We start from the raw sequence: 22,863 nt of genomic DNA on the forward strand, positions 1-22,863 counted from the left end.
TGTCTACATCTGCAACAGACAGTACAGCTGCGTTTCAGTTAATGAAACACTCCTGGGACAGAAAAGGGCTCACTTGATTTTTCCTTTGCAAGCATTTTTCCCCTCACATGTAAACTCTCAAAGCTATGCCTTTCAGGATCACCTTTCTGCCCTGCTGCAGACAGCAAATACGAGGCAATGGTTTAGTTGTATTACAATCTGATCACAGCTGACAAAACCACCGACTCAAACTTCTCTCTGGAAGCTTATTAAACAACTGACATTATTTTAAGCACATGCACACATTTCGATACAGAAAAGACCTATCATGCTGTGCCCTCAGTCCTCTGCAAGATGCCAAGCCCTTCCCACCAAGGGGTAAGGTCTCTTGGCTCCCACCAGGTTCAATAGGGGCTGAATTCCTTCCTCGCACAGCATCCGAGGGAGCAAGCAAACACCTCGCACGTGGTTCAAAAAGGAATGTGCTTTATCTATTTCTTACACTGTCTCACAGAAGACCCCTACGCAAGGTCACATCTGACCAGCTATTATTAGCTGGCTTTATTTTTTTTTATTTTTCTTCTCTCTCTCTCGAGATATTTGCAGAAGAGGAAAACAGTAACTGCTGCCCAAATATTCATGACAAGTGGGCAAGTTTCACTATGGAGATCAGACAGAGAATGGTCTATCTCATACTATCCCAACAGACAAGCCTACAGACAAACTGCAGTGATCATACATATAAACAGTGGTTAAATATAAAGCTCACCAATGGCCTTCATGGATTGTGTATGCTTTCTGTAGGGGGGGGAACAACCCTCAGACACTTCACCCATCCTCCTTATCAATCTAAGTGAAGAATAACCACAACGGAAACCGGGATCTTTCATCACCACCTCAACAGTTCTCAAGTACGAAGGATGTTAAACACTAAAAAAATGTTTAATGCTAAGTGCTGTCAGACACAGAGTATAATCCAAGAAACATGAAACAAAGTGCAAAAACAAACGAAAGCACAAGGCTTTCCTCCTTAGTAAGCAAACGTACTTCACTTAGATCTGAAACACATCCTATATGAAAAAATAGCAATGCACATAGTACTTCTACATTAGTGAAGCAGTTTATCCGTTTGGCCAAAATAACAGGCAAACAACCTAAAGTCAGAGGAACTACTTGACAAATTCCAACCGCGTTTCAACTGCTGATAAAAATTTCTGATGCAATGAATGATGAAGTTTAAAGCAATAGCTTGGATTTTAGCTGACGATTACAACTGGCAAAGTATCAAGCAGAACAGTGGCAAAGGTTGCATTAGAGAATGGCTTGTACAGCCTGCCCGGAGCTCAGATAATAAAATAAATAGGTACAGTATGCCAATAATGTCACCGTAGTTACACCCCGAAGCTGAACAGAACAAACTTACAATTTTGCATAAAAGTCACAAAACTCTTTGTAGAGTTTTACGTCACTTTGCCTACGTTGCAATTTTGACACTGGTTTCTCGTCTTCATTTCCTGTGGAGTTGTGGGCATCAGGAGCGACCTTGTGTGCAACCTCTTCATCCTCCGGGATGCGGTACGGGTGAGCTCTGCGCTGGAAATCCATCTCTCTCTCTCTAAATTGCTTTCACGGGTGGATATATCCTACGCTTATACCGCAACGAAGCTGTAGGCATAAGCCTGCAAAAAAATATGCTGGACTTCCCCTCGTTCCCAGCAGAAGTGATTTACTTTCACAGCTCCGTGTCATGTAGCCGGAGCTACTCAGCGCCCTGCTGCAGCTTCAAGTTAAAAGTTCAGCGGCGGGGCGGTGAGCCCGTCACGCTGTGATTTACTGGGGCTGGCTGCGAGCGGCGGAGGAGCACATTCCCCTGCCAGGCCCTCATGCAAACTGGGATGCTGGAAAGGGGCTCTGCTGCTGGAAGCCGCCCCAGGAGAGCAGAGCGATGTGTGAGTTACCTCTCTGAGCAAATATGTTCACCACCCAAACTTGTCCGCAGCCACCTTCTGCTGAGGGGGGGGAGAGGGGGGTGGAGGAGGATTCCGATAATATTTTATCGTGGGTAAATGAGCAAGTGGAAAGGACGAAGAGAAGACTTCTGTCATTAGGTAAATATTGCTTTGATGCTACGGTATATTAATCACATTGTAAAAATGGCCTTTAATGTTCCACTTGTGTCTTATAAGTCACAGGTGCTGAATTTATCTATAGGCATCTTCTTGTCAGCACATCTGAGAGGGGGTAGGTACAGAAGGATAGCTGGTTTCTGTTGTGCTTCACAGGCCATTAACTGAACTGCCAGTTACACTATAATGGGCAATATACGAAGGAGGAAAAACGAAGCTTGATTTCCAGTGATGTGCTGAGTTTAAAACAATTATCTAATGTAAGAACACTTACTGAGGTAATTTACTGGGGATATTAGGGAGCTGAGAGAGCAAGGCCAGGAAGAAAGCATAAAATTAATCATTCCTTCACCACAGAATGCCTCCCTAATGCTGCAATTATTTCATGGTTATATTCTATTTAAAAAGCCTGGTGTGCACCGCTTAGTGGGGAAGGCAGGGTCGATTAGCTGCAGATGTGCAGCTAACACTTACACTCCTGCAAGTGTGTGAGCAAGCCCTCCCTGCCGGGAGCCCAGAGCCTGCAGCAGACGTGGGCTACACAGCTTCCAGTGACCTGTGACTACAGACGAAGCAGGGTTTTGGGAAGCTGTCCCCAGTAACTACCTCTTGTGTTGAAGTCGCTCAGCCTTGCTAGCAATCGACTGAACTGCAAAACCACATGAACTTTGCGCTGGTGACACACGGCGTCTCGGTATCTGAAGAATCTGCTAGTCTGTGAGGGAGCATGAGAAGGCAGAGGAGGACAGGAAGAGGATGACTAGAGGGAACGAGTAGAGAAATTAGGACTAAAAAAAGACAAAGGATATGACAGAAAGTCCAGTGGAGGCTACTACTTCTTAATATGCCTTCGCCCTCCTAGGACCTACTGCAGAGGGTCTGGTTTGTGCCAGTTCTGGCCAAATCCTGGAATCATTCAGGTTGGAGTCTCTCATCACGAGTTGGGATGGCTCGCTCGGTAGGCGTACAGCAGCACACACGCCACTCTCCCTGCAGGCCTGGGCTCGCACGTCTTCCCGCAGCCCGGCCAACTACACGTCTGCTGCTGCACAGCAAAACCAAACCGGCCAAATTTCTGGGATGGGTTCGGTCAGGTTTCCTTTACCTCCCTCTCGGCAGGAAGCAACCTCTGGGCAAGCTGTTCTCCTGCACGACAGGACATCATGGTAGGTAGGACCCGGGCAGCATGACCCTGTTAATTTACCCAGCCGTAGGTGTGATTATCCATCTTGCACCAGAGCTACCGAGAGTCACAAGCTGCAACAGGTTAAGGAGACTGCACCCTCACCACTGACACAACTTGGCTGGAGCTCAAGGCCTATTTTTATCTGTCACGGAGCAAATTCCAGATCAAGCAATGCTCATGTTGTAGCCTTAGGTCATGATGATCCTGCCAGAGCACCGTTGCAGGAAACAGCGCTGGAAGAAAAGGTTTCTGTATCTGCTGGATCACCAGTGATGAAACCGAGAGCTGTTTGCTAACGGAGATTCAGGCATGGTGATTGCTGGCTCCTCCTTCTCCATCCTGCTTCCCAAGATCTCCTGCACAGGTCAATGCTGGGCTTCTGCAGGTACGAAACACTCCGGGGAGACTGACTGCAACAGACTAACCGTGCTGTAGTGACCCCAGGATCACTACAGGTGCACCAAGCCACTAAGATAAGAAACAGCAAGCCAGCCTGCCTCTTCCCTTTATCACTGGTGTCTCCTCAGTTATTTTCTTGTATTTTGTCCCAGATCACAGGCAATTCTCTTGGGAGGCTACTGCTGTGAATGAGAGTGCCTTTAAGTGCTTCTGTCTCCCAGTGGACTACTTCAGTCCTTGCCATAACCTGAAATGCAGAGGCTACCAAGGTAGCTGGAAACCATCTCTGCTGCCTTGTGTCTTCTGTGGCCAACAGGAAAATACCAACCCGTGTGCTTGGTTTTTTGGCTCGCTGCTGTGCAGCCTTTTGCATGGCTGTAGCAAAGCACGTAGTAGAGCAAGTCAGTGCAATAAGATGTCCATCCAAAAGGCCTGCTTTTGGATGCCTGCTTTTTGGATTTTCCTAACTTTTTTGAAGAAGCAGTCCTACAAGGTAATAGGACTCTACATGCGCAATAAGTAGAAACTGCCTGGTTTTATTGCCTCTTGCTGCTGGTGGCATTACTCCCAATTTGTTTTCCATTAAGCAAGAAAAGAGCTTGTCAGGAGTTTAAAAAGGGCCTTTCTGGTACTGAAGCAAAACATAGTTTCTACTGAGAAGGTTTGCTAATCCACAAACCCAGAGCAGCTGGCTGTCTTTCTCTTTTCTGTCATTTTGCTGGAGGCGTGCCGCCAAGATCTGAAATATGCTGTTAAAAATACATGGCATTTTCATTAGGGAATTCTAGGTTACTCTGAGGCGAAGCCATCCACAGGGAGTGAAAAGCATGTAGGGAGCTGTTGATTTGCAGCAGCAGCTTCCCAAGGGCATTCCTTGGGATTTGGGGACAAAACCTACCCGCCTGCTGTTAAGGAAGCAGTGATAAGGAGACGAGAAAAGGGAGAAGCTGAGTATTTAACTGGAAAAGGTATGTAGCGAGGAAGAAGACAGATAGGCTCCTCCTGGCACACTGAGGGTCTTATCAGAAGCCAAAGCTGATGGTGGGGAAGGTGCTAATGAGAAGGGCAAAAAGAAAGGAGGGGAAGCGTCCTGGGGCAGCTATGGAAAACGACAGCAAAAATAGCTGCCATTGCTTTATCATCCCTGATGGGCAACTGCCTCCCTCCTCACACGCTGCTTTCTCTGGAGAGCTTTCAAAGCCGGCTGCCCACGCCGGTGGCTGCCAGAGGCAGACGGGGACTCTTACAGAGAAGGCTCGGTGGCCGGCCAGCCCCGCTGAGCTTTTTTGCTCCATGCCACAAATAGACGTGCCGAGCAGTCACGGCTCCAAACAAGGTGCTTGGCAAAAGCAGCTGCTGCTTGGCAACCTACTCATGCCACCGTGAAATATCACTGCGTCACCGGCGCTGCCCGGGAGGCCACGTGCCCCGTCGGGTTACGCAGGGAGGGGAGGAGAAGAGGGGGAAAAAGTAATCATAGTGCATCCCTCCCTTTCCCGCATAGGTAAGGGTGATTTAACTTTAATTGCATTTAACACAGATGCTATGCAAGGCTGGTCACATGCAAAATACAGAACAACCAGAACAGAAGCTTTGCTGCAAAATATGAGTGAACTTGCAGTGCCCTGCACTGATTTCTGCACCAACCTTTTAAAGCGCCAACTGACCTTTTGCATCTTTTTTATTGAAGTTAAAAACACTCTTGGGTTCTGGTTGCTGCAGTTGTTTCTCTCTTAAGCAACAAAATACTTTGCGTATTAAGGTGGTCTCCTAAAGCAATTTGAAAGAAGGTATAAATCTTTTCCATAACAAAGACGCACATTAAGGCAGGATTTTCACATATGCCCAGCACTGCTTTAACTTCTGTTTCTGTTAAAAAAGATGAAAAACCATCTTGAAACCACTGCAATAAAGACCAGGTGAATTCTGAGTGCTCCTAAAAGTTTCATCCTTTAATCTTCGCCACAAAAAGCATGATTAAGCTTATGTGGTGGGAGTTTAAACAGGGCAAACAAAAAGGCAACTCCAGCTGTTTCATATACTTCAGTATATATTCATTCTAGTATAAACATGTCCAAAAAATGCTTTGGTCTCCACAAACAGAGAAGGTTCACATTCCATCTCTCCATAAGGAAATGAATATAACTGGAATAAACAGGTAAGCAGCACCTTCCCAAACAACTTTTTATCAGCAATACAAGCACAGTGAAAAATCAGCCTCTGACAGAACTCATAGAAAGGGAGAGCAATATTTAACTACAGCACTTTTCTATTTTAAGTAATATTTTAAAAAAAACTATTGTATTTTCTTCCTGCCAGTTACAAACATTACCAAATGAAGCCACGCTTTGTGTAAAACAAGAAATTACTTCTTCTGTGTACAGATATTCGACCCTCTCTACAACAGCCATCTCTTCCTCCCCCACTACAACTTTGTGAATCCTATACAGACAGGAAAAACAAAACAACAAAAAGACATGGTATCACATATGAGAAGCTCAAAAGAGCTGCAGTGAATTTGTGTTACAAGAGGTATAGCATACTATTGGTTATTCTTCACATGTGCACCCTGTATAGTTGCCTGCATATATACTTCACTATGGTAAATATACTGTATCCAACCTCTTCCAACTCAAGCTCTTCCAACTCAATACGTTTTAAAGATGCATTTGCACTAAAGTATTTAATATAACAGCATTTATATTCCCATTTCTAATGTAGGTATATTTAAAAAGGTCAGTTACTTAATACTAGGAGCTGCACATGTACTGTCTTTGAGACACTCACTCTGAAAAGAACCATCTTTTCAAGACCTTTGAGCCAATATCAGGCCCACCAACCTCAAAATTGTCCTTCTATTCGGATGCATGTACAATGAACTTCACAATACCTAAGTTGTTCAGTTCTAAAGTATGAAAGTGTTTGGGCAGAATAATATTTATACTGGTGGAAATCAAACCACTTGAAAGTCAAGGGACGCACAATAGTGTGATCAGGCAATTGTGAGCAAATTACAAGTAAGTCGACGTGTTTTCCTCACCCATTGCTTAAGGAACAGATTAAAATTTCAAATCTGTAAAAATGTATGAGGTTGATCTTTGCTTTTTCTGACATTTCAGGAAATTAGCATCCTGGTCTGTATCAGGAAGAGTGAGGCAAGCAGGACGAGAGAAGTGATTGCGCCCCTGTACTCGGCACTGGTGAGGCCCCACCTCGAGTACTGTGTCCAGTTTTGGGCTCCTCACTGCAAAAGAGACATTGAGGTGCTGGAGTGGGTCCAGAGGAGGGCAACGAAGCTGGTGAGGAGTCCAGACAACAAGTCCTGTGAGAAGCATCTGAGGGAGCTGGGGTTGTTTAGCCTGGAGAAGAGGAGGCTGAGGGGAGACCTTAACACTCTCTCCAACCACCTGAAAGGAGGTTGTAGGGAGGTGGGGGTCGGTCTCTTCTCCCAAGTTACAGGCGACAGGACATGAGGAAATGGCCTCAAGAAGCACCAGGGCAGGTTCAGCTTGGATATTAGGAAAAACTTTTACACTGAACGGGTTATTATGCATTGGAACAGGCAGCCTAGGGAAGTGGTTGAGTCACCATCCCCAGGGTGAAAGACATGTAGATGTGGTGCCTAGGGACATGGCTTGGTGGTTGACTTGGCAGTGACAGGTTTACGGGGTTTGACTTGATGATCATAAAGGTCTTTTCCAACCTAAATGATTCTATGATTCTAAAATGCTGCACTACCATATATTTCTCTTCAGAGTAACAATTTCCTATCACCAATATTCAGTACATGTCATCTGTCACTGAAATCCATCAAAAATCCCTCATCAAATCCTTAGTCTAAAGGCAAATGCCAGACTTTGCTTCTGCCTTAGCCATCTGCCTGTGTAGCTGGAACCAATGTTTTCGCAAGCTGAACACCATGACCTGAGTGGCTCATCCAGGAGCTATAATTAACACCATGACTCAATTTAACAACCCGGCTACCAGGAGAGACTTTCAGTATGTCCACGCAATTCCTTGTATGGCAGAGATAACCAGGCTTCCCCGCTCACAGAGACATCCTTATTACAGTAACATCTCCACTAGAGATACCACACGGAGGACTGACCTTCAGCTTTACTGTCACTTCCACACCCATCTCGTCTTGAATATTATTATTAATCTACACCTCCAGCATCATAACCTCTTGAACCATTTTTCAACTCCATTAAGTTGCTTTTTCTATTCTGTATTAGAAAGGGCAAAGTTTTTCATTGCCTGAATTCATTTCTGTATAGTTGCCTGCATATATACTTCACTATGGTAAATATACTGTATCCAACCTCTTCCAACTCAAGCTCTTCCAACTCAATACGTTTTAAAGATGCATTTGCACTAAAGTATTTAATATAACAGCATTTATATTCCCATTTCTAACGTAGGTATATTTAAAAAGGTCAGCTACTTAATACTAGGAGCTGCACATGTACTGTCTTTGAGACACTCACTCTGAAAAGAACCATCTTTTCAAGACCTTTGAGCCAATATCAGGCCCACCAACCTCAAAATTGTCCTTCTATTCGGATGCATGTACAATGAACTTCACAATACCTAAGTTGTTCAGTTCTAAAGTATGAAAGTGTTTGGGCAGAATAATATTTATACTGGTGGAAATCAAACCACTTGAAAGTCAAGGGACGCACAATAGTGTGATCAGGCAATTGTGAGCAAATTACAAGTAAGTCGACGTGTTTTCCTCACCCATTGCTTAAGGAACAGATTAAAATTTCAAATCTGTAAAAATGTATGAGGTTGATCTTTGCTTTTTATACTGGTGGAAATCAAACCACTTGAAAGTCAAGGGACGCACAATAGTGTGATCAGGCAATTGTGAGCAAATTACAAGTAAGTCGACGTGTTTTCCTCACCCATTGCTTAAGGAACAGATTAAAATTTCAAATCTGTAAAAATGTATGAGGTTGATCTTTGCTTTTTCTGACATTTCAGGAAATTAGCATCCTGGTCTGTATCAGGAAGAGTGAGGCAAGCAGGACGAGAGAAGTGATTGCGCCCCTGTACTCGGCACTGGTGAGGCCCCACCTCGAGTACTGTGTCCAGTTTTGGGCTCCTCACTGCAAAAGAGACATTGAGGTGCTGGAGTGGGTCCAGAGGAGGGCAACGAAGCTGGTGAGGAGTCCGGACAACAATTCCTGTGAGAAACATCTGAGGGAGCTGGGATTGTTTAGCCTGGAGAAGGAGGCTGAGGGGAGACCTTAACACTCTCTCCAACCACCTGAAAGGAAGTTGTTGAGAGGTGGGAGTCGGTCTCTTCTCCCAAGTAACAGGTGACAGGACATGAGGAAATGGCCTCAAGAAGCGCCAGGGCAGGTTTAGCTTGGATATTAGGAAAAACTTTTACACTGAACGGGTTATTATGCATTGGAACAGGCAGCCCAGGGAAGTGGTTGAGTCACCATCCCCAGGGTGAAAGACATGTAGATGTGGTGCCTAGGGACATGGCTTGGTGGTTGACTTGGCAGTGATAGGATCCCAAAGCTGCACTGCTGCTACGTCCTTCTAAAAAAAAATCAAATAAAACAAAACAAAATAAAATAACATATATATAAGACGCAGTTTTTTTAATATAGCGCCAGGGCAGGTTTAGCTTGGATATTAGGAAAAACTTTTACACTGAACGGGTTATTATGCATTGGAACAGGCAGCCCAGGGAAGTGGTTGAGTCACCATCCCCAGGGTGAAAGACATGTAGATGTGGTGCCTAGGGACATGGCTTGGTGGTTGACTTGGCAGTGACAGGTTTACGGGGTTTGACTTGATGATCATAAAGGTCTTTTCCAACCTAAATGATTCTATGATTCTAAAATGCTGCACTACCATATATTTCTCTTCAGAGTAACAATTTCCTATCACCAATATTCAGTACATGTCATCTGTCACTGAAATCCATCAAAAATCCCTCATCAAATCCTTAGTCTAAAGGCAAATGCCAGACTTTGCTTCTGCCTTAGCCATCTGCCTGTGTAGCTGGAACCAATGTTTTCGCAAGCTGAACACCATGACCTGAGTGGCTCATCCAGGAGCTATAATTAACACCATGACTCAATTTAACAACCCGGCTACCAGGAGAGACTTTCAGTATGTCCACGCAATTCCTTGTATGGCAGAGATAACCAGGCTTCCCCGCTCACAGAGACATCCTTATTACAGTAACATCTCCACTAGAGATACCACACGGAGGACTGACCTTTACTGTCACTTCCACACCCATCTCCTCTTGAATATTACTATTAATCTACATCTCCAGCATCATAACCTCTTGAACCATTTTTCACCTTCATTAAGTTGCTTTTTCTATTCTATATCAGAAAGGGCAAAGTTTTTCATTGCCTGAATTCATTTGTTTTGGGCAGAAGTAGAATGTGGGAAAGAAAACACCTCCTCAGCTGTTGCTGTTCTCTCATACACATATTAAATTGTAATTATTAGTCACTCTAGGTTTTGGTTTCACATTTTTCTCTTCCCACATTCACTGCAGCATCACCAAGCTTTGAAACCAGCAGAGGCTGGCAGACAGCTCAGCCATCTGCAGTTAATATTGCAGAATTAAATAATGGCCCTAATACTCAAGAGCTGAAAGAGAATACCCAGAAGCAATTTATGTTCCTAAGAGTCAAGCATGAGTAATGTATCAACAAATAAAGCTAATACAAAATAGCACTGCTTTCATACTTCGTTATGACAGTCTTAACATTCTGGGTAACGCAAACTGAAGGTCTTCATCATGTATTTTGTATTTTACTAGCTATTCAATACTAGTAGATCTGTCAAGTAAGCATGAATGAATTTCAGTGGCATTTAGTGCAAAGCAAGACTTACATGCGTTTTCCAAACCAAAGGCTTTGGTAACTATTGCAAGTTTTCTCTAATGGTTTCCACCACAACAACTGACTAATCCTGAACGAGTACAGCAGGAGTGAACGGTTATATATGACTTGAAAGAGAAGATGTAGAAGTTCAGCCTCACAACAGCATAATCCTGGGATTATTTGAAGGAGTGGCACAGGGCAGAGAGCCTGGGTTATTTGCTTGACAGAACAGAAGCAAAGGGAAAAGGGAAGACGAAGGGGTTTTGGTGCTTCGGATCAGAGCGATGCCAAACCTCCTTCCCCTCTGCTGTGTATCACGGAGAAGTGGGTATAATTTGAGGACTGGAGTTTAAAACTAAGCAATTACTGGTACACTTTGGGGAAAAGTCATGGTCTTCAACCTGCTAACTCATGGAGCTATCCTGTCCCAAAGCTGCACTGCTGCTATGTCCTTCTAAAAAAAATCAAATAAAACAAAATAAAATAACATATATATAAGAAGCAGTTTTTTTAATCTATCAGAAATATAGTGTATGCTTCAGTTTCTGAAGTCAGGAGGAGAGATGTACAAAACAGTAACTGAAAAGCCAAACATCAAGTGAGACAAACAGCTTTCAATGCAAACTTTCCGTCCCGGAACAAGAAGGGGACTAGCCAGGGCAGTTTTGAGTCACGACTTTGAGTGGGTAACATTTTTCCAATAGCTGCATAGAAACAGAGTTCAAAAGGTAGACTCAACTTGGGATCAAGAACTTTATAGTGTATGAAGAGCGTGACACGCAGAGATCTGGAAAAGACAAACGCCATTTCACATCCGTTTCACCTTTGGCCATTTATTCCTTGCTGGAACACCTTGAATCTTTTGAATTTTTTATTTAAAAAGGCACAGCTGAGAAATGCTGCCAGGTATTGCTAGCTGCGTCTGCCAATATGTTACTTCCTTTGAGGCTAGTAGCTAATAGTTTTTAATTAATTTTCTTCTAGTTCCATCATGGTCATTAGAGGAGACAGAAAAAAGCAGAAAAACTACAGGGAGATATGTCACAAAAGTCATAAAACAAACCTCTCTTGTTGGAAAAAGACTCCAAAAGATCATGAAGCTGTGCAGTATCACCCAAAAAATGGCTCACAGTGTTCTATATGAAACCATCATTTCAGAATGCTACCAGGATCTACGTAAAATCAGAAGTTTCTACAAAGCTGGCAGACACAAAGATGAAAACTGAACCTAAAGCTGCTGTGACAAATCAGATAATACACACGAAAATTCAAAAGCATCACTCATCATTTGGGAAATGACCTGAGATTCCTGGGTGCAAGGTGAGGCCAGAGGAGTTAACTGAAGGAAAAAACACTGAATGTCACAAACTCAGGGAAGCCCCTGAGGCACAGCTGGTGGCAAACTGGGATTACTCTCAAGGGAAATCCCATAAAAGGCCCGCTCTTTCCTTACACCTCCCTCCACAGGCATCAGCTTTTGGCCACCGTCAGAGGCAAAGTACTTGGCAACCCAGAGCCTTTCCTGTGTCTGGAGAGCATCATGTAAAAGGCTTATGGTCCTCTTGAGTACACCCTTGTTTGCTTTGCGCTTCCTCAAACAGCTCAGAGACCACAGGAAAAACAAAAAAAAAACCCCAAAACAGAAAGGGAACCCAAACTTACAGCCTTTAAGCTTGTTCTCCCCAGTGCCTGCAAACTGGTAATTTTTATTAAGTGGTGACATTGACATAATTTTGTGGAGACCAGTGACGAGTGGCGTTCCTCAAGGGTGGCTACTGGGACTAGTGCTGTTTAACATCTTTACCAGTGACATCGATATCAGTGACAGTGGGATCGAATGAACCCTCAGCAAGTCTGCCAATGACACCAAACTATGTGGTGTGGTCGACACACTGGAGGGAAGGGATACCATCCAGAGGAACCAGAACAGGCTTGAGAGGTGGGCCCATACAAACCTCACAAAGTTCAACAAGGCCAAGTGCAAGGTCCTGCACATCAGTTGGGGCGACCCCAAGCACAAATACAGGCTGGGCAATGAATGGGTGGAGAGCAGCCCTGCGGAGAAGGACTTGGGGGTGTTGGTGAATGAGAAGCTCAAGAGGAGCTGGCAATGTACACTTGCAGCCCAGAAAGCCAACCACATCCTGGGCTGCATCAAAAGAAATGTGGCCAGCAGGGCAAGGGAGGTGATTCTGCCCCTCTACTCCAATCTCATGACACCCCACCTGGAGTGCTGTGTCCAGCTCTGGGACCACCAGCATAAGAAGGACATGGACCTGTTGGAGTGAGTCCAGAGGAGGGCCACGAAGATGATCAGAGCCAGGCTGGATGGAGTTTTAAGAAACCTGGTCTATTGGGAGGTGTCCCTGCCCACGGCAGGGGGGTTGGAACTCGATGATCTTTAACGTCCCTTCCAACCCAAACCATTCTAAATGATAATTTAGTCTTTCTCTCCTCTGCAGAATACTTCTGTGTGTAAATTCGCTTCAGTGTGACAGACTGCATTGAAAGAAGAACTTAATTATAATGAAGAATAATCAGCAATTACAGTGCATTTTCTGTAGAGAACATCTCTGATGAGGTGCTACCAAAACACATGAAAATACAAAGCAAAAAAAAAGAAACCTACAACTTTTCCTTAGCCAGCTAATCTTGTAAGAAAGAGCAATGAAAATCCTAATTGCCATAATCATTGAAGCTTTGAAGCTTAACAATTTACTGAAATCATAAATTATTACAATGAGAAAAGTGTAAGAGGAACAGTAGTAATTGCCTGGGGCTCCTGTTACGCAAGCAGCTACCTCCGGTCATTTGAAGTCATGGGAGGTGATAGTCAGGGTAAGCAAGTCAAACAAAATCACTTATGAGCTATTATGCAATGCAGGAGACAAGGGGTGAGAGAGAAGGCATGAAAAATAGAAGGGTGTGTTCCTCCTGTTATTTTAACCCCTGCAGCAATGAAAAGTACAGCACAAACGAAAAGTAAAGCCTCTAGTCATTTGGATACCTCAAACTAAGGCTCAACACAAATTCTAAGTATTGCAATATTAAAATATAACCATGTAGCATATTTTTGCTGGCTGGAAGTTACTATAAATAATAATAATAATAATAATAATAATAATAATTCAGTGTTACGTCTACATGGACAAATCCTCTCTTCAATTAGAGTACTTAGCAGATGAGCCAAAGTGTTTTTAATCAAGAGTTCCAAAGCATCTGATTCAAATGAGTATTTCTAGGTCTCAACTCTCTACTATTCCAGCAGAGTTTCTAACTGCAACAATTGAAGAAGTGTATTTTTTTTTTTTTGTGGCTTAACATTTATTTTCAAGCTCTTCCTGGTCTAATAAATCAGTCTCTTTTTTTACCAATGTATTGAATAATTACTGCTTCATCTACTAGCAATGGCACTGTGAACAAGAGAAACATCTACTTACAGAAAGCAGCTATATACATATTAACATTTGTGATGCTATTAAGAAATGTTACCTGTGGAAATCAAATTTAAGAATGCTTCCAGGTGCAGACAGATCTTTTCTTTCTGCCTCCCCCTGCCCTCAGTACCCTGAGGCACCTGAAAACCCAACAGGGTCCCTGGTTCCCCAGACAGCCCCTGATCAGCATTTTCTTCTCTCCCTCCTAGGAAGATCTGGAAGTCTTCAGGGAGGACGTGTGGCTGGAATCAGCTGCACACCTTGGCTGGCTGCTATACATGGGTTTTTGATGGCAGGCTGAGGAAATTTGTGACTTTGCACAACTCTCAAATGCTGTGTCTCAAAAAGAAAGAGAGGCACTCAGCCCTACCGCATTGCTGGTGTTTCGGGGATTTTATTCATTTAGTTCTTTTTACACTCACCTACGAGCTTTGCTGTGCAGAGCCTATCCCCCCAAGGCTCAGTGGGACGTAAGAATGTGCTTATGTCTCCTATTTCATCTGCGAGGGAATCTTTGTGCATGAAATTTTGGGGCACATCCACATGCCTTCCAGCCTGGAGTCAGTGCGCAGAGGCAGGCGGGAGCCTGAACGGACCCAGCAGAAGATTGCCTGCACCTACTCACCCAGATGTACCCATCAGCTTCAGCAGCACACTGAAGCTTGCCAATGATTATTTGTTGCTAATGCTGAAATTTACTGTTTGGTAAGAACTTGAGATCAAGCTCTTCAGAAGTTGTTTACATTTTTAATTGCATTTGAACCCATATGAACTTTAAAAGCTATGGACAACACTTTGATCAAATTCACTCTAAGTGTATCTGTCAAAAAAAAAAAAAAAGACAAATGCCCCTGCTTTTCCCAGTACTTTTGTATTGAGCTTTGGAAACTAATAGCATCAATTTTTTTAGAGGAATCATTCTATTTTTACAAAGGCTAGGGGATGAGAAGGGGAAAGAGCAAAAATAGCAAGCATACTACTACTGTTAAGTGACTCCTAATGATTAATCGTAAATGTATGCATACAAATCCCTTTGCATCCTGTTTGCTGAAAAGGCAAGAAAGAATAGCTCAGCATACAGTCAGAATTTTTTACATGCCATTTCTAAAGGCAGGGTAAGACAAGATTTATCAGAGATGTCATTTTTTTCCCCACCAAATCAATATAGCCGGAAAAGAACAAGTTTTCCCCTCCATTCTGAAAAGTGAGTTTCTCAGGTTGCATTTAGTTCAATGACTGCTGTCTCTCTTGCAGACAGGAGAGATGAAGGTGCCAGGCAGCCTCCTGCACCTGGAGAGCATCCTGTGCAGCTAAGGTCTATGCACTGGTGAGCGTAGCTCAAGGAGGGGAAGAGAGGACTGCATTCAGTGTCCCCACCCCAGTAAAGGTGTAAACCAAGCATATTCTTGTACTGGGCAAGTTCAAGAAAAGGATGAGCTATTCAGATCACCTTTCATGTGGGGCAGGCTGGCTCCAGCTCCCTATAAGGTCAGTAAAGCACCAGTAACATCTATAGCAGCAGATTAAAAAGCTCCCAGGGGGGTTATGAGGTTTGTGAAATGATACACGGAGTGGGAGAGGTAAAAGGAGAAGCCGAATTTCCCATCCCCATCAACATGCTGTGCTGTCAGGACAAGGGCTGGGACTCCTTTCACCTCACTGCAGCTGATGGGATAACCTGGGCAAGGGTTACGCCAGGAGGAGGTAGGTGGGGTGAAAGGGACAAGAGAGGCTCCCTGGGAGGGCAACTCACTCATGCCAGGACAGGTTACTAAAACAAGGGGATGGATCCTACTCTCCCGTCGCAGTCCCCATCTCAGTTGAGCTTAGGGCTTACCATTTATGGCTACAGGTGCCTTCCCTTGAAATGCCCTCACTCTCCTCAACTGGATGGACTCTGGCGGCCTCCTCAGCCCTCTCAGGTTCTCATCGCTGCTGGTGGGACAGCTCAGCTGCTCAGCCCCCACACCTTCAAGACCGAGGTGGCTGGAGCAGATTTTGAGCTGGAGATGAGCACCAGGCTGTAAACTGCAGCAGAGCAGCGGCTGCAATACAGGGCACCAAACCCTGCCTGCCGCAGGATGAGGAATCACAACACTGGGTGGGCAAAATGAGCAAAACCATGCACTACAGTAAGCTCTGCTGCTTGTGAATTGGGCCCTGCTGACTGATAGCCACAGCTGGGTGAGAGGAGTTCCCCGCAAGACAACCTGGCACCTACTCGCTAGAGCAAGAGGTGTTTGGAGAGACTCTGTCAAATTTTAACATTTATATAGGAGCTTCTACTGTAGACAGAAATCTAACAAGCCGAGACACTTAATGGAAAGAACCAAACTCTATTCCTACAGTCTTTCCTGCGAAAGACTGAGTGAATGCACGTAGAGACTGACTCACCATAAACTGAATAGCAGGTGTGAAAGACAATGGCATGGGTCAAAGCTCTGGGTGAAGTGACATCAGTGAACGCAGATGCAGAAGCTAAAACTCACCTTCCTGTTGTGGGGCTCAGAGTCCCATGACATGGGACATCATGAAGTTATGTCAACATAGGAAATAATTTTTATACTGCTTGGAAAATAAATTTTGGAAAATAAAATATATGTAATATATTATATGATAAACATGTGCTCTGTACACGTTTAGGAGTTCCAGCGCAGTGCTTCACAGTGCCCTAATTATTAGTAATTTCAGGTGGTTTAGGTACAAATGACACTGACGCTCCCAGGAAAGAGCAAAAGCAGAATTTGGGCGCCAAGGCCCTCCCTCCCAGCCCCACGACCTGCTTTGCAGGGCAGGCACTGCCACCACTTGTCCCCATCTCCACCACGGTTTGCGGGCACACAAGCCCCCATCCCGTCCTACCGAGCAGCGTCGGGCTCCTGCTGTGATGGTTGAACCCAGGAGCTGCAACTAGAGTGATGCCTGCCCGAGCAGAGCAGAGGCAGCCCAGGGCACCCCACGGCCAAGGCTGAGTCACCCGCTGCTCCTTTGGGCCTTACCCCAGCCTGGATCCCAGGAAACTGCGACCGAAGGAGACACAGACCTCAAAAAGGGCAGGAGAAAGAAATGCCACACTGGAGTAAGATGCACAAGGCTCTAAAAGGAAAACTGGCAGATATCACGGATGACTTTTAAAAAGGGCATTTTTCATTTTTATTTTTTTAAATACAGAAATTCTCACAGGATACCCTGAGGACATTGGCATCTCGAGTACATTTTGGCCCAGGATTAGAAAAATACGGCACTTGAACCAAGAAAGCAGTTTTTAGTGAACTGTTCCTCGAGGGCTGGTATTATTTAACACGTGTGGATTAATATGCATGTAAAATGAAATGCAAAGGCACTAGAACAAAGAACTAGAGACAGAAACTACGGGAGGGCATTGTAAAGCCATGGAGGATGGCAAGCTATATTTAGCAGACATGAAAGAAACCTCTTGCCTTTCTTGTGGACTCTAGATAATCTGGAAGTATTTGTTAAGGACAGGCATCTAAGTGTCACTGGGGAGAGCACATGAAAAAGCTGGAAGTTTCCAGTTTTAGAAAACTAAAGAGCTTTTTCTTTGTTTCTGATTGCTCTTTGCCCTCTTGTTATATCATTATTTTATATTTACAATGCCATAGCCATTTGCCATGGAGAATGCAGTAAAAATGACAAATAAGGCTGCTTGGCAACACACTGAAATATCACAAAACAGGTTAGGAAGGAGCAAGGTTTAGTTTGAATAAGAACCAGCTTAAGCCATTAGCAAATATAAGAGAAACTCTGTAGATACGGGTTGTCCCCCTGCTCTAGCAGCAGCATCTGACCATGCATCTTGTATCTCCAAGACCTTGCTCTGATTCCCAAGTCCCTAATTTGCTATTTCCTCTGCTCACATTTTATTTCCTAAGACCCATCCCTGTTTCATGTATTGCTCGACTTTAACAGGAAGAGGCTCAGGAAAGGATCAAAACACCTAGACTTACACTGGTACAGACAACCCCTTCCCCCCACCCAGCCAACAAAAGGGCCTCCTTCCCATCTTGGATGTGCATATAAATAAGAGAAACAACAACACAACCATAGAGAGCTAGCACTCATTTTTATGGATATGCTTTAAAAAGCAGCTTTCTCTTCCCTAAGAAGATCCATTCTTCCTCATTGCTAGTTTTGTATAAAAGCAAATAAACACACAAAAAAAGTCAAGAATCTCTGCACATCTCTACTAAGTCTGATTATTTTTCCATCTACAGTCATTTGAATATAATAGATACTGCTAATGCTATCAGAAATCCATCTAGGAAATCAATTCAGGATTAATACTATAAATATATACCAAGCACACATATCAGACCCACAAGTTAACACATTCCTAGAACTGATCCAATATTTCTGGTATCTCATGGCAAATGATTTCAGTAGTAGGTTACAATCATACATTTTGCCACAAAATTTTTTAATTAAGGTGCTTAGCTACAACAAAAGGATAAAACTCCTAAACCTAAATACTCGTCATTCGGAAATGGCTAACTCAGGTAATGAAAGTGCAGTAACAAAAACCCTTGCAATTGCACAGCACTCCAATCCAAGGCACAACCACCACCACCAAAAAATAATCTAAAAATACAACCAGACTACAGGCATGAGGAGATAGGAAGCACTTCCTCTCCACCGAGGCTTTTGTTAGCATTTACACAAGGATCCTTTTCTGAGGAGCTTGAAGCGGGAACAGATTGCTTTCACACCGACCATACTTAGAAAAAAAAAGCTTTGCATTTTTACTTTTTTTCTGTGTGTCTGTGCTTACTCAGGTTACAAACAATTTACAAAATTGTTTAATCTCCTTGCTCCAAACAAGAGGCTTTTAAAAAATTCGCTGTTACTCTTAGATAGATTCTATGATTCTTAAAAATGCACGTAGCATCAAGAAGATAACCGGGGACATTAAATGGCTTTCTGACTTTTGGTCACCCTTTCTGGGTCAGGTCAGGCTACGTGATCCTGCTGCATTCTTTTGTCTAAAGCCCTTTCCACAACAAAGAACCCCCCCTAAAGAAAGTCAGAGCCCAGAAGCCACAAGGAAGCCAGCCCTGCAGAGGGGCTGCCCCCAGATCCCCCTGAGAAGCAGCACAACCCGTAGTGCCCGGGTGTCCCAAAACTGACTTCAAACCAGCTGTCAGGCTGCGGAGAGTTATTTACTCGCAAGTACTGGCTGTCAGAAGGGATACAGAAGCAACCCACTGGCTAACATTTGCCTTTCCCAGAGCTGGGGAAGGGACTCACACCATCACCAAAACCCACAAGGTCACCGTACGGCTCTGGTTATCCCTCCTTTGGGGTTTTTTCCTTAGTGCTTTGGGACTGCTTCTCCACGCATGTGTTTGGCACTGACTTTCCAGAGCCCCGTTTGCAGCTTGTCTGCTGAAACCACCAAAAGCAAGCAGGCTGCCGGGAGCCCCGGCGGTACCCGTCCCTTCTCACTCACCTCAGCTTCTCCTCGTGCGACCCGGGCAGTCCCACGCTATCAGGGCGATCCCGTCTCCTCCTGTACAGCCCCGACTGTGACAACTCTTTCAGCTGCAAGGCCGTCATATTTCTCTACCTGGAGGGTTGTTTTTTTTTTCAGGGGGAAGGGGAAGGCGGTGGGGGGAGGAGGGGGGATGTTTTGGCTTTGGGTTGGGTTTCTCTTTCACACCTCCCCCCGCTCCTTGCCTCTTCCAGATGTTGCTGCCAAGATGCCTGGAGAGAAGAGGCTGGGCGGCGTGTCGGCACACCTGCGCCCGCCCCAGCGACTAACCTCTGCAGGCAGGGCAGGCGGCCGCTGCTCGGCTTCCTGTTTCTCATAGGTACACACCCTCCCGAAGGGCAACACCACATTTCCTTTATCACTCCGGGTCACACCTCAAGGGATGTCTGCCAGGAGCCCACCGGCTTCTCCCTCCGCCTTTTCTGCCAACTCCAGTGGCCTCCTGACAGGAGCTCGCCCAGCGCCCGCTGCAACCGGCTAAATATCTCCGGGGGCTGTTAACTCTTTGGACAAAAAGAAAGACATCGGCGCTATGAAAAAATTCAGACTTACTCAAGAGTGCGAGCAAACCCCGACAGGAAGATGAACGCAGCAGAGCAACTTCAGTTAAAGTGCTTTTTTGGAAACGGTGCTTGTCAGAAATCTGCCTTTTCCACGCAACTTGAGAATCAGAAGAAAACCGCGATGTTTTCAAGCCTTCCTCCTCTCAGCTATCAAAACATAACCACCGTAACTATTTGTCACATTTTGCAGTGATGGAGTGTCCTGTGTAATTTGTAAAACAGGAATGAAAGTGCTTAAGGTTTCCTGTAAGACAGGAAGGTGACTAGCAGGGATCTGCAAGCTCCGCGTCTCATCTCACTTAGTAATTATTTCAGTAATAAAACTCTTCACTTCAACTCAAAAGGAGGCTTCCAAAAAAGCTTACCACTTTTGGAGATCTTTTTACAACTTCTTTGACATTATCCTTGGCACATATAAACAAAAAACTTAATTCAGAGTTTTTACTTCTGTGTTGAAAGTTTGGGGGAGGGGTGCGTTTTTTAGATGAAGTTGCATTTAATAAAAGACACGAAATCCAACAATTTGCAAGGACTGTTTTGACTAGGATAGGAAACGAGTTCTTTGTGGTATGAACTTCACATTTCATTATTAAAATGTTTATTTTGTGGAGGAATACGTACAAGAGAGCATTTGTGAATGCCTGAAGCAGAGAAAAGCGTAACATATGTAACGCTGGTTATGTCACTTGACACCAGTTTTGTCAGGATTACCAGACTGGAGACAAGCACAGTATTTTATACAATACTATCAATGTGCTGCAGCCGGGAATGTCATCAACATATAATATAAAACATTGCATAATGGAAAAATAACAGAAATTATTTTGGAAAAGGAATCACGTAACATGCCAAATAGATAATGGTTGGAGAAATTCGAAGTGATTTATATGATGTTAGAAGGTTGCACGCACTGAAACATCAACAAGAGCTGTACGTCCAAGCTCCCGGTCTCAGAAAATAAAAGAGAGAACGGTCACGATATTTGCCTAAACATGCTGCATTCCAGTTTCAAACTAAGTATTTTAAATTGTTTCTCAATACGCAGTAGGATAAGCTTAAACATAATTAAATGCCAATTCCCTGCAGTCAGTCAATCAGCGATTCAATGAAAAGTTAATGCTGTTACGAGCGGAGGTTAAGGACGGGCAGACGACAGATGTCCATGGCACACACAGCAGATTTTATACATTACCAACCGTTTCTACTGCACTTTAAATATCAATGTACCAATGGTTTATCTTTGTCCAAACAATCACCTTTAGATAGGAATAATGATGTAAAAAGCGAAGACAGAGTAGATTTTTTGCTGTGAAAAAGCTCTTTGTAAATTAATGAAATTGAACTATTACCTACAAAACTATTCGTAAATTTTTATTCACTACAGTAGCAGTCTCTTCAGTGTATGCCGAATACCATTGTATTAATCATGACAAGTCTACCAAAAATTAAAGGACAACTTTTCACCCGCTTTGCCGCGAGTTGAGCTACTCTGAACTACATGGCATTAAAATTCATGCTTATCTGCACGACCAGCCGCTGTGCTTGCACAGCCTATGGGGCAACGGCTTTTACTAAAATGTACTTGGAAACCACAGCTGCACCAAACCGGTATTATGAAAATTTAAAATCAACACCACCAGACAGAACGTGTAAATTTAAGGAATACAAGAAGTCCAGACACAAAAATGCATTGTTTGTTGTCAAGATCAAATCCACCTCAATGTAAAGGTGCTCAGTTTTTTAAAAATAGACCTGGGAGTCAGCTCCCCAGCATGACTTTTTCACCGGCTTCTTCAGCAAACTCCAGCAGAGATCTAAGCTGAGTTAGAAAAGACTTTCTTGGAGGACTTGAGGATAAGCTAAAATTTTTCTACACGAAGAAATCCAAATGGCACTCCTTTTCTGCCCTGTGGGATCCTCCACCGATCCTCAAGAGAGACGAGCTTTTTTCCAACCTGAAATTACTCAAACAGTCGAACCTTAAGTTCTGAGTATCAAATACATGTTGTAGGGGAATTTTTTGGAGAGAAGTTGGAGAATGCAAAGGATATTTCTCCTATAACCCACTTAAAGGTTGCCAGAAAGCAGCTCAGATGGACTTCGCTTTGCAGGAAGAACTTCCCCAGCGAGTGCCTCCTGCTCCCCACACCCCCTTTTACCTTCCAGCCCCTATCTGCTGTTTATAATTCCTTTTTCAAGAGATTACATTCTTCTCGCGTGGGACAGGGCCGCTTGAACCTTTCACATTCCGTCAGAATTTTTGAGGATGGGCCAAGTTACCACAGCTTTTCCTATTACCGGTAACACGCAGCCTTCTCTTATGTCCCATGCTTTGAAGGTTCCCTCTTCATTTTCTGGTGTGTGCCTCTTCACTCGTGCAAGCGACCATCCTCCTGCCCCCAGAGAAAGCTGACATTGCTACTGCAATCCCATGGATAAGCCTGGTATTATCAGTATTTTATTAGAGGAAAATACTCACCTATGTCTAAGCAGCAAAAGGTCCAACCTAGACAGGAACTATGTAGTCCTTCATTCATCCCAAGCAATAAATAACTTTTTATTATGTGGGACAAGGCTCATGCTTTCGTTTTCACTGCAGCCCTACAAAACGTTTATCTTGATACACCAGGCCTGAAGTGTTCTCTCTTAAATTTTTGCGCAAGTACTGTTGTTCCGGTGACTGTAGGCATTCAGCAGGAATTTGCAATTTAAAAACCTTTTAAGACAGGTAGGTTATATCTGGTTACTTTTCACTATATTCAAAGGGATGTAATCCATGACGCAGGAAACCACATCGT

General features: G+C 44.0%; 1 protein-coding gene across 7 annotated transcripts in view; it reads right to left on the reverse strand.

The window, feature by feature from the left end:
- Window positions 1–22,863, reverse strand: part of LIMS1 (LIM and senescent cell antigen-like domains 1) — a 79,986-nt gene that overhangs the window by 19,845 nt on the left and 37,278 nt on the right. For 2 of the 7 annotated variants that reach the window (XM_014956711.1, XM_014956709.1), the window contains exon 1: window positions 1,403–1,720. The exons of 2 other annotated variants lie outside the window; for them this stretch is intronic. In XM_014956711.1, the coding sequence (XP_014812197.1) occupies window positions 1,403–1,584 (182 nt within the window). In that variant the 5' untranslated portion in view covers window positions 1,585–1,720. Of the gene's footprint in view, window positions 1–1,402; window positions 1,814–19,460; window positions 19,736–22,863 lie in introns of those variants that run through there. 3 more of the 7 variants (XM_014956712.1, XM_014956713.1, XM_014956708.1) reach the window with 3 other exon arrangements.

This window comes from Calidris pugnax, unplaced genomic scaffold, assembly GCF_001431845.1.
Source record: "Calidris pugnax isolate Ruff unplaced genomic scaffold, ASM143184v1 scaffold318, whole genome shotgun sequence".
Taxonomy (NCBI): Eukaryota; Metazoa; Chordata; class Aves; order Charadriiformes; family Scolopacidae; genus Calidris; species Calidris pugnax.